At 36.6% G+C, this 16275-nt stretch overlaps 1 protein-coding gene across 1 annotated transcript in view; it reads right to left on the bottom strand.

Moving 5' to 3' along the window:
- LOC102848817 (rho GTPase-activating protein 5-like) overlaps positions 1-12989 on the bottom strand; it is a gene marked incomplete at its 3' end in the record, with an annotated part of 99113 nt that extends 86124 nt beyond the window's left edge. The window contains 2 exon segments of the mRNA XM_006889979.1: positions 9275-9538; positions 9540-12989. Coding sequence (XP_006890041.1) covers positions 9275-9538; positions 9540-12989 — 3714 coding nt within the window.
- Between the last annotated feature and the right edge of the window lie 3286 nt (positions 12990-16275).

Genomic DNA, 16275 nt, shown 5'->3' with positions numbered 1-16275 from the left:
AAAGGCATTTGACTGTGTGGATCATAACAAACTGTGGCTGACTCTGAGAAGAATGGGAATCCCAGAACACTTGATCGTGCTAATGCAAAATCTATACTTACACCAAGAGGAAGTCGTCAGAACAGAGCAAGGAAACACTGCATGGTTTAAAATTGGGAAGGGTATACGCCAGGGATGAATCCTGTCTCCATACCTTTTCACCCTGTATATGGAGCAGATTATTCGGGAGGCTGGGCTCTCTGAGGAAAAGTGTCACATCAGGCTTGGTGGAAGATCTATCAACAATCTGTGTTTACGCAGATGACACAACCCTGCTTGCTGAAACTGAGGAGGACCTGAAGCGCTTGCTGCAGAGGGTCAAGGACTGCAGTCTTCAATATGGCTTGAGGCTTAGTATCAAGAAGACAAAGATTCTCACCACTGGACCGATTGGCAGCATCAGGATAGATGGTGAAGAAATTGAGATTGTTCACAGCTTTAGTCTGCTTGACTCCACAGTCAACACTCTTAGCATCAGCAGCAAGGAAATTAAAAAGACATACTGCAATGGGAAAGACTGCTGTTAGGGACCTCTCCAAAGTACTGAAGAGCAATGGTGTCACTCTGGAGAGTAAGGTGCATCAGATACAGGCCATGATCTTTGCAATCACTTTTTATGCATCAGAGCTGGACAATGACTAGGGAGGAGAATTGATGCCTTTGAGCTGTGATGCTGGAGAAGAGTATTGAGGGTACAATGGACTGCTAAGAAAACAAACAGATTCTTCCTAGAGAGGGTTAAACTAGCCTGCTCTTGGAGGCAAGGATTCTGAGGCTTCTTCTGATATAACCTGGACATTTTGCAAGAAGGGACCAGTCCTTGAAGAGGGACATCATGCTTGGGAGGGTAGAGAGACAGCGCAGAAAGGAAAGACCCTCTATGAGGTGGATTGATTCAGTGACTGGGTAATCGGGATGGATGTGTCGAGGCAGTGTGATTGGCACAAGACAGAGCAGGGTTTAGGGCTGCTGTACATAGAATCGCTATGAGTCGCAAGCTACTCAAGGGCACATAACAGCAAACAACATCAGAAGGGTCAGTTCACAGAGAAAGACATCATGTTTGGAAAGGTAGATCTTCAAAGAAGAACAAGACTTTAAAAGGACTGACATAGTGGCTTTTACCAGTCTTGGGACAGGTTTTGATCTGCTGCAGAGGGTTGCTATGAGCTGGAATCAACTTGATGGCACCTGTTGTTATGTGCAGTCGAGTAGCTTGTAACTCACAGCTATCCTTTGTACAACAGCTCTAAACCCTGCTCTATCCTGAGCCAACTTTACTGTCTCTGACAAACCTACCTCCACTGCCCCAGTCACTGAACTAATAATCCTTATCACCCAGAGTCTTCCTTCGTCTCTTGCTCTGTCCCTCTACCCTCCCAAGCATGATGGCCCTTTCAAAGGACTGGTCACTTCTTGCAACATGCCCAAAGAATGTCAGATGGAGCTCCAAAATCCTTGTCTCTAAGGAGTTTACCCTCTCCAGGATAAACTTGTTTGATCTCTTACCAGTCCATGGTATATTAGTATTTTTCTCCAGCACAACTCAAATGCATCTATTATCCTTTTATCATCTCTAGTCATTCTCCAGCTCTCTGATGTACAGCAAGTTATCATGATGAAGACCACAGCCCAGATTCGGCACACCTTAGTTTCCAGACAGACACTGTTGCTCTTCAGTACTCAGGAGAGGTCCCTGACAGTAGATTTTCCTAATGCAATCCATCTTTTGATTTCCTGGCTCCTGGTACCAAGGGTGCTGACTGTGGAGCTAAGTAAACAAAAGCTGTTAACAATCTCAATTTCCTTACTGTCTATCACGATGCTGTCAACTGGTCTAGTGGTGAGAATCTTTGTTTTCTTGATAGTAAGCTTCAGTCCATATTGAAGGCTGCCGTCCTCTTGCAGCAAGTGGTTCAGTTTCTGCAAGCAAGGTTGTGTCAACTGCGTAACGTAGGCAGTTGATGAATCTTCCTCCAATCCTGATGCCATGTTCCTTCTCATAGAGATCAGCTTCCCAGATGATCTGTTTTGCATCTAGACTGAAACAGCATGGAGACAGAACACATCCCTGGTGTATATCCTTCCAGATTTTTAACCACACAGTGTTTTTTGTTCTGAAGAATGCCTCCTCATCCAAGTATAGGTGTCACATAAGAAGAATCCCTGAGAAGATGGTACCTAGCAATTAAAATCAGCTACTTTCTAGTACCAAAACTGCTAATCCTGCCAATAAAGTTTGAGGCTGGTCCCTGTTCTCAAGTCTTCTCTTGTATTACTCTCTTCCTTGAGTGTGCGGGAGGGGACAAAGTAACAACAAACTATGGTCAAACGCAGCCTACCACTTGTTTTTTTTAAAGTACTCTTTCTAGAATACAGCTAAATTTACAAACTGTAATGAGCAGGACTACTTTTATATCACAACATAGCTCAATGGCTTAAAAATTACTACTATATTTTAGGCATTCAATGCTCAAAGTATAAGTAATCAGTCTCTTTATTAAAATAACAAAAAGCCAAACACAAAAAACCCTCGACATCTGCCCTAGACATTTCAACCAGTCATCATGACCTCCTTTCTACAACATGCAGCATAATTCACTCAACTTTAAATATTCTGACTAACACACTCTTCCCCTAGGTTAACCTCTATTCATCTACCAGATATCACTAAAACTGACAGCTAAGGGAGATTCTTTTTATTTTGTAAGCCAGTATATCTCAAATCTGAACATTTACATACCATTTGTAGTTCAATCTATCTTAAACCAATAAACTCTCTTTAAATGGTTTTTTATTTTACATTGGTTTACATGCAAAATTCATACATACTGTGCTTCATTCATATACTCTTTTTCACATGCAATGCTTTTTAAAATTAATCAACAGTGATCTATACCCACTATCACCTTATCTTTTTAGGTCCCCACTAGATATATCCTAATTCCTCCTCCTCCCTCCATCAAAGTCTACAATCCTGTGCTTTCTTTTCTCTTTCCATCCTCAAGCCCTCTGCCCTCTACTCAGTTCACTCAGCATAGTCTCTAGCCTCTCCCATGTTACACAGTACTTTATGAAATCATTGTTCCTGACTGCTGCACAATATTCCATTGTATGAAATGTACAATTTCTCAATCTATTCTTTTGTTGATGGATATCCAAGTTGTTTCCATGTTCTTGCTATGGTGAATAATGCTGCTATGAACACCAGTGTACAAATCTATGTCTCGATTCTATTTTCCTCAAAGTATGTTCTTAGCAGTGGAATATCTGGGTCATATGGAATTTCTATGTTCAGCTTTTTTGAGGAAATGCAAAACCACTTTCCAGAGGGACCATACCATTTTACAATCCAAACGACCAATAATGTATGAGAGTTCCAATCTCTTTTAACATCCTCTTCATCATTTACTGTTTATAATTCTGTTAAGCTTTGCCACTGCTACTGGAGTGAGATGATATCTCATTGTGGTTTGATTTGTATCACTCTTATTGCCAGTGGTTTTGAGCATTTCTTTATGTCTCCGTTGGCCATACAAATTCTCTTTTAAGTCTTTCCACATCGTTTGCCCATTTTGTGATTTCGTTATTAATCTTTTCCTTGTAGAGGCCCTGCAGTATTCTGTAAAATTTCACTATGAGACCCTTGTCTGAGATGTCAATGTTTTTTCCACCAGTATGCAGGTTTTCTTTTCACCCCAATAAAGTTTTTGACACACACGAGGACTGAATCTTTAGAAGATCTCATTCGTCAATATTATACTCTGCTGGTTGTGCACCATCTTTAAGTTTTATCTTATCTGACTATACACATCACCACTACCTGTCTTCTTCAGAAGTGTCCTGTTATCCTGTTAAGTAAAGGTCATTTTTCTTTTCTATGGCTGTTATCAGTATTAATTTAAGAAATTTCTTAAACACCTTTGGGATTTTTAAATAAAATGCTATTAAAGTCTAGAAATGAGTGTGAGAAGAGCCTGCTTTGAGAACTTCTTATTCTATCATAAATAGAATGGCAATATTTCATCAATTTATTAAGGTCTTCTTTGATGTTTTTAAACTAAAATTGTATACTTCATAGAAGCAAACATTTATGACATTATTATTCCTAGTAATTTAATAATCTGCAATATTTTTACAACTGGTCTCTTCAAATCTCCTTCGTTATGACAGGATGCATAAAAACCGCAATTAATTTTTTAGTATCAACCCTGTTGGACAACCACCTCACCAAATGACTGGAAGAGATCTATATTTGTTCCTATTCTAAAGAAAGGTGATCTGACAGAGTGTGGAAATTATCAAACAGTACCACTGATAACCACATGCAAGCAAGATTCTGCTTAAGATTATCCAAAAACTACTAGAACAGAACATCAACAGAGAACTGCCTGAAGTGCAGGCTGGGTTTAGAAGAGACTGTAGTGCTAGGGATATTACAGATAATGTCAGATGGCTCTTGGCTGAAAGCAGAGAGTACCAGAGGAATATCTGTGTTTTACTGACTATGCAAAGGCATTTGACTGTGTAGATCAAAACGGTGGCTGACTGAGGAGAATAGGAATCCCAGATAACTTGATTGTGCTTATACTTGGACCAGGAGACAGTCGTCAGAACAGAGCAAGGAAATACTGCATAGTTAAAAAATGGGAAGGGTTATGTGCCAAGGATGTGTCCTATCTCCTTATCTTTTCAATCTATATTCAGAACAGATTGTCTGGGAGGGAGGGCTCTATGAAGAGAAATATGGTATCAGGATTGGAGGATCATCAACAATCTGTGTTATGCAGATGACACACCCTGCTTGCTGAAACTGAGGAAGGTCTAAAGCACTTGCTACAGAGGGTCAAGGACTGCAGCTTTCAACATCAAGAAAACAAAGATTCTCACCAATGGGCCAATTGGCAGTATCATGACAGAAGGTGAAGAGACTGAGATTCTTAACAGCTTCAGTTTGCTTGGTTCTACAATCAACACTCTTGGTACCAGTAGCCAGGAAATTAAAAGACAAATTTCACTGGCAAAGTTGGCTGTCAGAGACCTCTCCGAAGTACTGAAGAGCAACAATGTCAGTGTGGAGATTAAGGTGCACCTGATATAGGCCACAGTATTTGAAATTACTTGCTATGTATCAGGATAGGGAAGAAAGAAGGAGAATTGATTATTTTGAGCTATGGTGCTGGAGATGAATATTGAATATACTGCCATGGACTGCTAGGAGAATAAACAAGTTCATCCTGAAGAAGGTGAAACCAGGCTGCTCCTTGGAGGCAAAGATTCTGAAGCTTTGTCTGACACACTCTGGACATATTGCAAGGCAAGATCTGTCCTTGGAGAGGGACGCCATGCCTGGGAGGGTAGAGAGACAGTGCAGGAGAGGAAGACCCTTGATGAGATGGATTGATAAGTGTATCAGAGACAATAAGACTGGCATAAAGCAGGGTTTAGAGCTGTTGTACATAGGGTTGCTATGAGATGCAGGTGACTGGACAACACAAAACATCATCTTAGGAAAAAACCTTATAGCTAAATAAGCTCTTTAATAATATACTTGTATATTCTTTTTATGCTTTTATGTTGATAATCATTATAAACCAATATTCTCTCCTTTTCAATACTCATGCTTTTAATTTCTTATTGTTTGCTTATTTCTTTAGCTAGTACCACATAATATTTAATAGAAGTCATTATTATGCATGTATTTTTGTCTTGTTCCTTATTAAAACATAGGACCATTTCACAACGGGAGGAAAAAATTCAGGACGCACTGAAGAGAGTGAAAAAAGTAAGGTCCCAGAAGATGATGGAATACCAATCAACTTGTTTCAGCAAACAGATGCAACCAGATATTCATCTGGAGAATAGGCCAATCAAATCAAAGAAATCCCTATTTGTTTCTAATCCCCAAAAAAGGTAATCCAACAGAATCTGGAAATTATTGACCAATATCAATATCACATGCAAGTAAAATCTTGCTGAAGATTATTGGGGAAAAAAGGTTCAAACTGCACCTTGACAGAGAACTGCCAGAAAGTCAAGGTGAATTTAGAAGCAGCTTTAGCACAAGAAACATCTTTGCTGATACCAGATGGTTCTTGGCAGAAAGCAGAGATTACCAGAAAGATGTCCATTTGTATTTTATTGGCTATGCAAAAGCATTTAATTGTACATATCTTAATAACGGACGTTGAGAAGAATGGGAATCCCAGGACACTTAATTATACTCATGCAAAAACCTAGACCAAGATAGTTCTATAAACAGAACAAGGGAACAATGCAAAGCCTAAAAGAGGACTATTTCTTTTCTCTATACCTATTCAATCTGTATGTTGCACAAATCACTTGACAAGCTGGACTTTATGCAGAATGTGATACCAGAATCAGAGGAAGAGTCATCAACAATTTGCACTATGCAGATGATAAAACCTGGCTTGCTGAAAAGTGAAGAGGACTTAAAACACCTGAATAAGATCAAAGACTACAGCCTTCAGTATGGAATATCAAGAAAACAAAGTTCCTTCCAATTGGGCCAAGAGGCAGTAGTATCATAATAGATGGAGAAAGTACTGAAACTGTCAATGATTTTATCTTAGGCACCTTCTCTTCCCTGAAGGCACTAATATTAAAAAAACCTAACACTAAGAGTATTAAAATGAGTCACTAAAATATGCCTAGAGGTACACACAAACACACACACACACATAAAATAAATCACATACAGAATACGACTACAGGTATTTCTTAAATATCATCAATTCCCAAGCTTGGTTTACTGAGTTTGAAAGCTTAGGACCACAGTCTCATGGGACAATTCAGTTAACAGACATAGTTTACAATATATGTTCTTTATTCCAATGTGGTTAACAGTGTCTGGGGTCCTAAAAGCTTGCTAGTAGCCATCTAAAATACCATTACTAGTCTCTACTTGTTCAGAACAAGAGAAATAGGAAACTAAAGATTCAGGAGGAGAAAGTAGTCTATGTCTATACAAATGCAACTGTACCCTGTGGCAGGATCTAGATTGTGCCTGGCTCTATCACTACTGACCATTCTAATCAGGACCACAATTGATGGAATCCTAAAAAAACAAGGGGAAAGTATGGAACTCACATTCTTCAAAAGGCCAAACTTAACTGAATTACACAAGAGTACAAAAGTCTCTAAGACATCACCTTCAGATATTCTTTAAGTACTAAAATAAAACATAACCAATTATTATGAAATAATCTGTTGAAATAGTTAAATGGGAACCTACCTGGCTGTGTAAAGTTTCACTTTAAACACAAAAATATTAATGGGACAAATGACAGATCACTTACATTTCTGATCTTTATAAATGTAATGTATAAGCTATGTAAAATAGTAAAGTATAAACTATGCAATAGCAAGTCCTTATTGTTAAGTAAGGACATAATGGCATATTTACTCCCCCAAAAAAGTTCAATGTCTCCAATTTACTCTCAAAAGGCTCAGTGACAAATACACACAAACCCCCAATACTGCTAAAGTAAATGAGGACAAATGTAAACAGCTGATAAAAGTGCCTAAAGAGTATATATACTATTTCAATTCTATAAAACCTAAAAGTATTTGGTAGATTTGTGATCAGAAATGGAAGAAATACATGTTTAAAAAACAACTATACTATGGCTTCTTGACTTCTGTTCCTAAGTGATAAGTGTAAAGTAGTTTTAATATTATAATCATAGTAAACAAAATTTTGACAAGTTTTCTGGTAGTGATGATATGTGGAGACAGATCATTAAAAAATGAGTGAAAAAAGATGTCAGATTTCTTTACTATTAATAGCATGTGCTATGTGTTAAAGAGAATAGCTAGGAGTCTTACTTAAACTAAGTTTAAATACACTTTAGAAAACAGTTAATGATGAAACAGGAAATACTGTAGCTTAGATTTAGACAATGAAATCTAGCTTTAATAGGCAGATAGTAGCTTTATGTAGGAAAACCATAAATGAACACTCTGTTACAATCTTTAACTGAGCTTGCTATAGCAAAGATGTTTTGGAAATGTATACGCCAATGGAATTAACTATTAAAGAAATGATCAATATTAAAACAAAATCCTATTTATTGCTACCACAGGAGACCAACTCAATGTCAGAGAGTTTGTTATTATCTTTGTTCTTTTTCTTTTGGATACTCTCTAAAGATGATAATATCCTGCAATAAAAGTTTGTGTACAATCACGTACCAAGTTATCAGAAGGAAACTGCCATAACTCTTCTGTAAAAAAGACTTAATAAAAATTAAGTCTTAACAAATATTTAATAACAACGTGCGGCTGATTCAGGCCATGGTCTTTGCAATTACTTGCTATGTTTCAGTAAGCTGGAAAATGACTAGGGATGATAGAAAAGAATCAATGTCATTGAGTTGTGGTGCTGGAGAAGAGTATTGAATATACCATGGACTGCCAAGAAAACAAGTTCATCCTAGAGAGGGTAAAACCAGGCTGCTCCTTAAAGCCAAAGATTTGGAAGCTTCGTCTGACATACTGTGGACATGTTGCAAGGAGGGATCAGTCCTTGGAGTGGGATGTCATGCTTGGGCGGGTAAAGGGACAGCATAAGAGAGGAAGACCCTTGATGAGACGGATTGGTTCAGTGACTGGGGTAATGGGGTAAGTGTGTCAGAGACAATAAGATTGGCACAGGATAGAGTAGGGCTCAGAGCTGCAACTCGACGGCACATAACAACAACATACATTAAAAATGTGAAATGTGAAAACTTGCTATTTGGGCAAAATTTTAGAAATTTTAGAAACCTTCCAAGATGACACCTGGAAAAGGTATGGAGCTTCCAGGACTATAAGCAACTGTTTCACTGCCATAATTAACATCCTTTGGAAAAAAACAGGTAAAGTAAATCAGCAGAGCAAAATTGCTAAGCCGTAAGAAAAAAAATGGGATTAAAGGATCCTTACATTCTCATAGAAAAACACTAATTCATAATGTGGTTTAGAGGATAAATATACAACTCAAACTTTTTACACAAGTCAAATATTTTTAAGTAATACTCTCTTCCAAATAAGATAAAGTGCACCAAGTCAATAAGCAAACCAAAAACAGTATCTCACAAAATAATCAGATAATTCAAAGATTGGCTAATGATAGTTTACTCACACTAAATTCTAATAATTTTCTTAAAAAAAATGCATCTAAAGATAAAATGAGGTATCTTCATAAACATCACTGTCCATAAATTAAACTTACCTTTTTATCTTCTTTTACTTTGTGGGTCTTTTTCTTCAATTTCTTATCATCTAATTCCTGGTCTGAAGTTATTGCAGGATTATCAATACCCCCTTTCCAAGTTTCAACAGGAGAAAGAAGTGGCTCTTCTTCACTTCCGCGGTGTCTTCCTTTTCTTTTTGGTTTAGTGGTGGTAAAAGCTTCATCATCACTTGCATCTGAATGTGTTCTTCTGTAGTATGATTTGGCTTTACTAAATAAGGTTTTAGATTTATATTTATATTTTTGAAGGTCTCCGCTCCCCATGACTTTTTGAGATTCTATCAGAAAATCCATTTTCTTCATCTCCTTGGGTGTTATTTACAAATGAGTTTCGGGTTTTAGTAATGCGACTATCATCTGGGACAGCATAAATCTCTTCAGAAAAACCCTTCTGTTTGAAAATTGTGTCAACTGGTTCCGCATAGTTATCTGAAGAATCCATATCTTCAGGATGTGCCAAAGGTACCCGAGAAGTCTGTTTCCTTGGATTTTTACCAATACCAGCTTCAATTGTTTTCAAAAGGTTTGGGTCAAGTTTCTTCACATTTGTCTTAGGTGCAACTGGTTTAGGTTTAATAGGTGGAGGCACTTTATGGCTGCGGTCATGGTCATGACAGTTTGGAGTGCTATGAATAGGATATTCATTTCCTTCCAAATCTAATTTACATCTGGATCGGTCACTAGGTGTTGGGAGCAACTGTACATCATCCCCAATCGGACTGTAAGGAGGAGGTGCTTCTGTGTCATCATCTGAATCAGGGTAGTTGTTGTAAGGAAAACAGTCTCTGGGAGATGGTAGGAAAACATCTTCACTTGGATGTGTTGATTCTCTTGTATTATCAGATAAATAGGAATTTTCTATCATATTTTTTTTCTCTAGAACATCACTAAAAAACAAAGTAAAGACCTCAGTTTGCCGATGATATTGAGATAAAGAATACAAAGCTGTAAATTTAGCTGTGATCTCAGTTGCTATGTGTTCTCCTTCAGTCATTAACTCCTTGATGGCCTAATTTTCAAAAAAATCTGCTTGACTATCAGTGACTGCCACCAGCTGTACCGGAATGGTGTCCTGAACTTCGGATAGAAATGCTTGAAGCATTCCCATTGATGCTTTCCGTTTGGCAGAATAAACCAATATATATCCATGAACCAGTTCATCTTTCCTTACTCCAATTGAGGAATGATATGATAATATTGTGATCTGTATTCGCCTCCTTTTTTCACCAATTATTTTATCAAGCATTAGGGAATTATTTTGTCCAGCTTGAGCTGCACTACAAGAATGAGAATCAAGGAACGGTGAAAGAATAAGATCCACACTAAAAGGATCACCACACATGGCACACATAACAATTCTCAAGTCAGCTTCTGACACATCCTTATTGATAGGAACTGGGCTCACCACGTCTAAATTGTGTTTAACTGATTCCAGTACTCCTCTCAGAGCTTGCTTTATTTGGGTGTCATTAAATTTACGAGGATATGTACCAGAAGGTACATCTACAAAAGGACATTGTAATTTATTTGCCAACTGCTGTCCTTGGTGTCTGAGAATTGGTAGATTCTTACTAACAGAATCTCTCTGATTGGCCAGAATTAATGTAAATGGAAGAGTAGCCATATATTTATCTTTTCTGATCTGAGACGCTTCAGTTCTTATTTTTCCAATAAATTCCCCAATAAAACTCAGTGACTCAATGGAATTAAAAACACAGAAGCACCCATGTGGTTTAAAGGCAGCAGTCCATAACTGACTTAAAAAGTAAGGCGATTTGGCATCAACTGGTCGAAGATCAAGTTCATAAATTTTTCCATCTAAGGCATACTCATCATCAGTAGACTGTGTCCTTATTTCATTTGCTAGTTCTTGGGCAAGGCCATCTTTTCCCAAAATAAAAAGGTTCACTTTATCTATATTGGTACTATCATGATACAAACGTAAACGGCCATGATCCAACTGCAAAAGACTACTAGCAAGCAGCTGCTCCACTTTAATGTCAGTGCAGTTTTGGCCACTAAGACATGTTTCTTTAGTGGGGTGATAAACAAACCCTATATGCTTAAGTAGAAGAGATTCCCTATCTGGTGCAAGTTTCTGTAAAGCTTTGTATCTAGGTTCTTCACTCAAAACGGTATGAATTTCACTCATTTTATCTGAACTAGGTGTTGCATTAAGATCTAAATCATAAAAAAGTTCTGAATGCTCAAAAAGCATTTCCTGAAACTCTTCTTTGGCTTTTTCAACTATTTCTCGCTGATGCCTACCATATACCTCTTTGCTATCAGCCTCAGTGATATATTTAAAGGCTTCATCTTCCATAACAAAGCACATAACTTCCTCCCATGGCTGCCCAGGTGAAATGAACTGAATTTTTTCCAAAGTCTTTTTGAATTTTTCCTTCATTTCTACTCTCCTCTTCTCTGATATTAGATGCTGTACATGGTTTTGATAGACTTTTTCAGCTTCTAAAGTGCTCAGGAGGTCAAATGGAATCCGTCTATCATTAATTTTGTCTATATGGTCAGTTTCATCCCAAGGTGTTTTTTCTAGCACCACAAAACATAACTGGAAATCTGTTCTCTTTTCCATTAGCTTCAAAGCCTCTGACCAGTTTAAGTGTTCAATTTCTTCTAAATTTGGCAAAAGAGTATTAAAAGCTCTTGGTAAAGTATTTATATATTCTTCTCTCCTTTTTCTTATATGTTCCTGCTTAAGCTGTTCTATATGTTTTGAAAACGTATTTCTGGCTTTTCTTGTTCCCTCTAAGTTGATGTATTCTTCATAATCAGGATGATTTTTTAATTTATTACTAACAGTTTTCCAAGTTGCATGATAATCTCTCACTGTTTGCACAAGTTTTTCAAACTTATCTGTTGCTGTAACAACAAGTTGTCTCTGTGTTTTGTAAGCATCCAGATAAGGGATAATTTTAGGCTTGCCACGAGTTTTATCCAACATTTGTACCAGTGCGGTGAAACATGTTTCAACGTTGACATTAAATCGAGCTGATGTTTCCACTACGAGGAGGTTCTTTTTGTTGGAAGCAAATGCCTGAACTTCTCTCAGATAATGATCCACACATTCATCACATTTAGTTGCTGCTATTATTACAGGCTTTTTTGATTTTGATAGCTGTACAAAAAGGTTATTCACAAATTTAAGTTGATCATCAAACTTTCTATTGCATCCCTGACTTACATCAATGCACAATAAAAATCCATCAACATTGAGTTTGCCTTCAGGCATCTGCTTCTGGTCAAAGTCTTGTTCCAAGCCTAGCTGATCAGTGCAAATGTACATTAATTTTTCTGCTGACTGCAATTTAGTGGCAGCTGCACGTTTTATATATGGTTGCAAATTCGTACTCCGATGAGGCAAGAAAGTCTGGTCATCAATGAATTCTGTCTGTTCAATAACATGAATTTTGCATTCTACTCCATCTTCACTATTTTGTGTTATGTCACCCCAGTACAAAAAGTGATCATTATTTACGACACGTCCTCCAAAGTCAATTGTGCTAAGCACAGAAGTATGCTCGAGATAGTATTCATCTGCCTTTGAGCGTACAAATCTATTGCACAAACAAGATTTTCCAACTCCACAGTTACCCTTGTCTTTTTCAGTCCCTGAAAGTCCAACTACACTGATAGTATAGGATGGGGGACGAGGCTCTCTGTTTTTTGCCATCATAACTCTCTTCTCATGTCTCTACCTTCATAAATGACACCAGATGCACTTCTCATTCTGAATATAAAATCGTCACAAAATCCAGATCCAAAATTTCAGAACTGTAGATGGTTCTTTGTATTTCCCTCATTTCTGTGTAGAGATGTCTTCACAATCATATGCATCATCTTCCTATAAGGGAGGAAAAAGGAACAAATCTTAATCACAAATTATATATACATTGAATTATATATATTAAAGATGTTCCTATCAAAGCATCATGCAAGTTAATAACTTTGATACAAGTATTTTAAGAATCACTCTACATTTATAATTTAGTATTACAAATGACCCTAAATTTAAGGCAAACAATACTGCAAATACTAAAATGATTAAAGTATTAGGAATTTTAAATAAACCTTAATCAAATGTACATGGTGTTTCTAATTATTACTCTAGTAGTATAATTAGAAGGGAGCTCTGGTGGCCTAGTAGTAAGAAACCATGCTGCAATCCCAAAGGAATGCAATTCAAATCTACCAGCTGCTCTACAGGAGAAGGATGGGCAATCTCCTCCTCCCGTGCACTTCACTGCCTCTGAAAACCCTCAGAAGAGTCAACAATGGGTTGGTTCTGACTCATGATACACAACAACAATATCATTTGAAATCTATGAGGCTGCTATCTGAAAGGTTGATAGTTTAAACCTATCAGGTACTCTACAGAAGAAAGGTGGCACAACTTTTCCCCAGAAAGATTCATGTAGCTTTGGAAACCCAATAGAGGGTCACTTTAAACCAGAACCAATTTGACTTCTATGGATTTATTTCCCCTGCATTCTCTGATTAAACGTTATGTCTGGTGATAACAACACGTACTTTCATCTAGTGATAACTAAATATACTGTTACCTTAGAAACTTCTTCACAATTTAGAAAAAAGAAAAGATCCAGCTAGGTTTTATTACAGGATTTCTGTTACATAGTTCTTCTCTATAACTTGTTTCCTAAAATAAAATTTCTGATTTTTTAACCCCATCAGGGCTCGTGGGAATTTAACAAAATTTTAAAATGTCTAAAAAATTAGAAGTTTCAACACAGCTCTCCTGTGAGATACATCTAATTTTGGGGGGTAAGGATATTTAATATAGAAAGAGAAATAACTGGACAATTAATAAAAATAATAGAATAAAATCTAAGCTTCCATTTTAATTAAAATCAACAGCTTGTCAAATTATTTTTGCATTTTCTAGATTTCCTTTCAGAACAATCAGAGTTCACAGACACATTTTAATAGTCCCAAGCAAAATAATTTCAAGTTTTCAGACATTTTTTTAAAAGAACTATTTGGTATAAAAATAACATTAAATAAACCCTTTAAAACTGCATGCAATTTAATAGTTTGCATATAGACAACCAGTTTTACAAAAAGGTTTATTTGAGATTCTTCTTTGAGAGTGAATTAAATACACTAACAGATGAAAATAACTTATCATAGTTGTACATCAACATGTATGAGGATTATCTTCAATTCAGACAAAATAAAAGATTAAACAAACCTGTAGAAGAGTGGATATTTTTGTTTGGGGTTCCCCCCCCCAAAATGGGGGAGAGCCTCCCTTATCCCATTCTAAAATACTTGACTTTTCCACTGACCTCAAATCCAAGCAAGTAATTACATACATCTACTCTGGTGGCTCCCTAGTAAGGAAGTATGCTGCCAATGCAAAGATACAAAGTTTTAATCTACCAGCAGCAATGGGAAAGATAGGTAATCTCCCTCTGTGCAACAGACTGCCTCTGAAAGCCTGAAGGGTCAGCTACAGAACAGTTCCAACTCAATGTTACCCACAACAATCTCTTACTTACTAAATTCACTAGCCAACTATTTCACACATTAATCTTTGCCAGTAACAAAGACCTAGATAGTGCTGTGCCAACTTGGCTAGGCCGTATTTCTTAGTGGTTTGGCAGCTATGTAATAATGTAGTCCTCCTTATTTTCATATAGTCTCTAACCAGGCCAGTAAGTTTGAGGATTATATTTAGATTATACTGCACATTTGATAGATGGTGCTGATGAGGATAATCAGTTAATGGTGTTGCAAAATTATTCTTATACTTAAAAAAATTGTATTAATTCCACTAAAACTAAAAATTTTAAGCAAAGTTCAGATTTTTGCATGCAGAAGTTTATACTTTTAACAGGCACTGATATTCAAACAGATACACATTAGACTATAAAAATACTGTGTTGATGGTGGCCTAGTGGCAAGAAGCTGCAACTACAATCCCAGAGGTGCACGGTTCAAATCCACCAGATGCTCTGCCGGGGAAGGAGGGACAATCTCCTCCTGTACCAGTCAGATCTGATTTAGCGGTACACGCACACAAAAATAAAATAAAATAAAAAAATACTGTGTTGAAGCAATAGCAGAAGTAATAAATAGAACTCATTAATTCACTAAATAATTTTTTAAATATAAAAGTTATGGACAAATACAGGTATTCAATAAATGTTAATTTCATGCCTAAAGTTGACTTTGGAACCAGGAATCACAAAAAGCAGGTGATCAAACCTATGACTTACAAATATTTACCCGGTAGTAAATACATGAAAACTAGAAAGAAGTAAAGGACACTGGACACTCTCATCCAACCCTATTAACTTATTAATAAAAGATATAAAAATTTTCAAAATCTTTATCTGGTCTGATAAATATTTTCACCTAGCTACAAGCTCAACATTCTCTACCTAACTACCAGAAAAGAACAATTGGGAAACTTTTAAAATGCCTACTTATAGCAAAGAAAATAGTATGCTGCTGAGTGGATAGGAAAGTTATACACTAACAATTAAAAAAGCAAATTTTGTTGTTAAAAGTAACAATTCCACAGCTAACAATTTAATTAAAAATGAAATACACTATATAGGATCTATGCTTTCTTACTAAAAAAAAATTCAGGTGACTTACTTTTAATTGCACATAAAAAAATGGTTGTAGTTGTTTGGGGGAATTTCTCCTTTCACAATATAACTTTTTAAAAACAAATACTGTTATCACTACTAAGTTTGGTTGTTAAAACACAGAAATTCAAAGACACAGAAAATTGTCCCCTTTCCAGTTAGAGAAACAAATATGTTCATAAAAACGTACAAATATATTAGAAACCTGAGCATTATGGGGAAGTTTCAACTACATATCTAAATTAGAAATAAAGTATTATACTGAGGTTAAGATTTAACACCAAAGCTTCAACATGTCCTAATTAATCTGATAGTGACAATCTTTGAATAATGCCTACTAAAGTT

The sequence above is a fragment of the Elephantulus edwardii genome, unplaced genomic scaffold (genome assembly GCF_000299155.1).
Source record: "Elephantulus edwardii isolate Elephantulus edwardi_28Jun2011 unplaced genomic scaffold, EleEdw1.0 scaffold00084, whole genome shotgun sequence".
Classification (NCBI taxonomy): domain Eukaryota; kingdom Metazoa; phylum Chordata; class Mammalia; order Macroscelidea; family Macroscelididae; genus Elephantulus; species Elephantulus edwardii.
The sequence above is the reverse complement of the archived record's forward strand: the minus strand, read 5'-3'. Positions and strand labels throughout refer to the sequence as shown.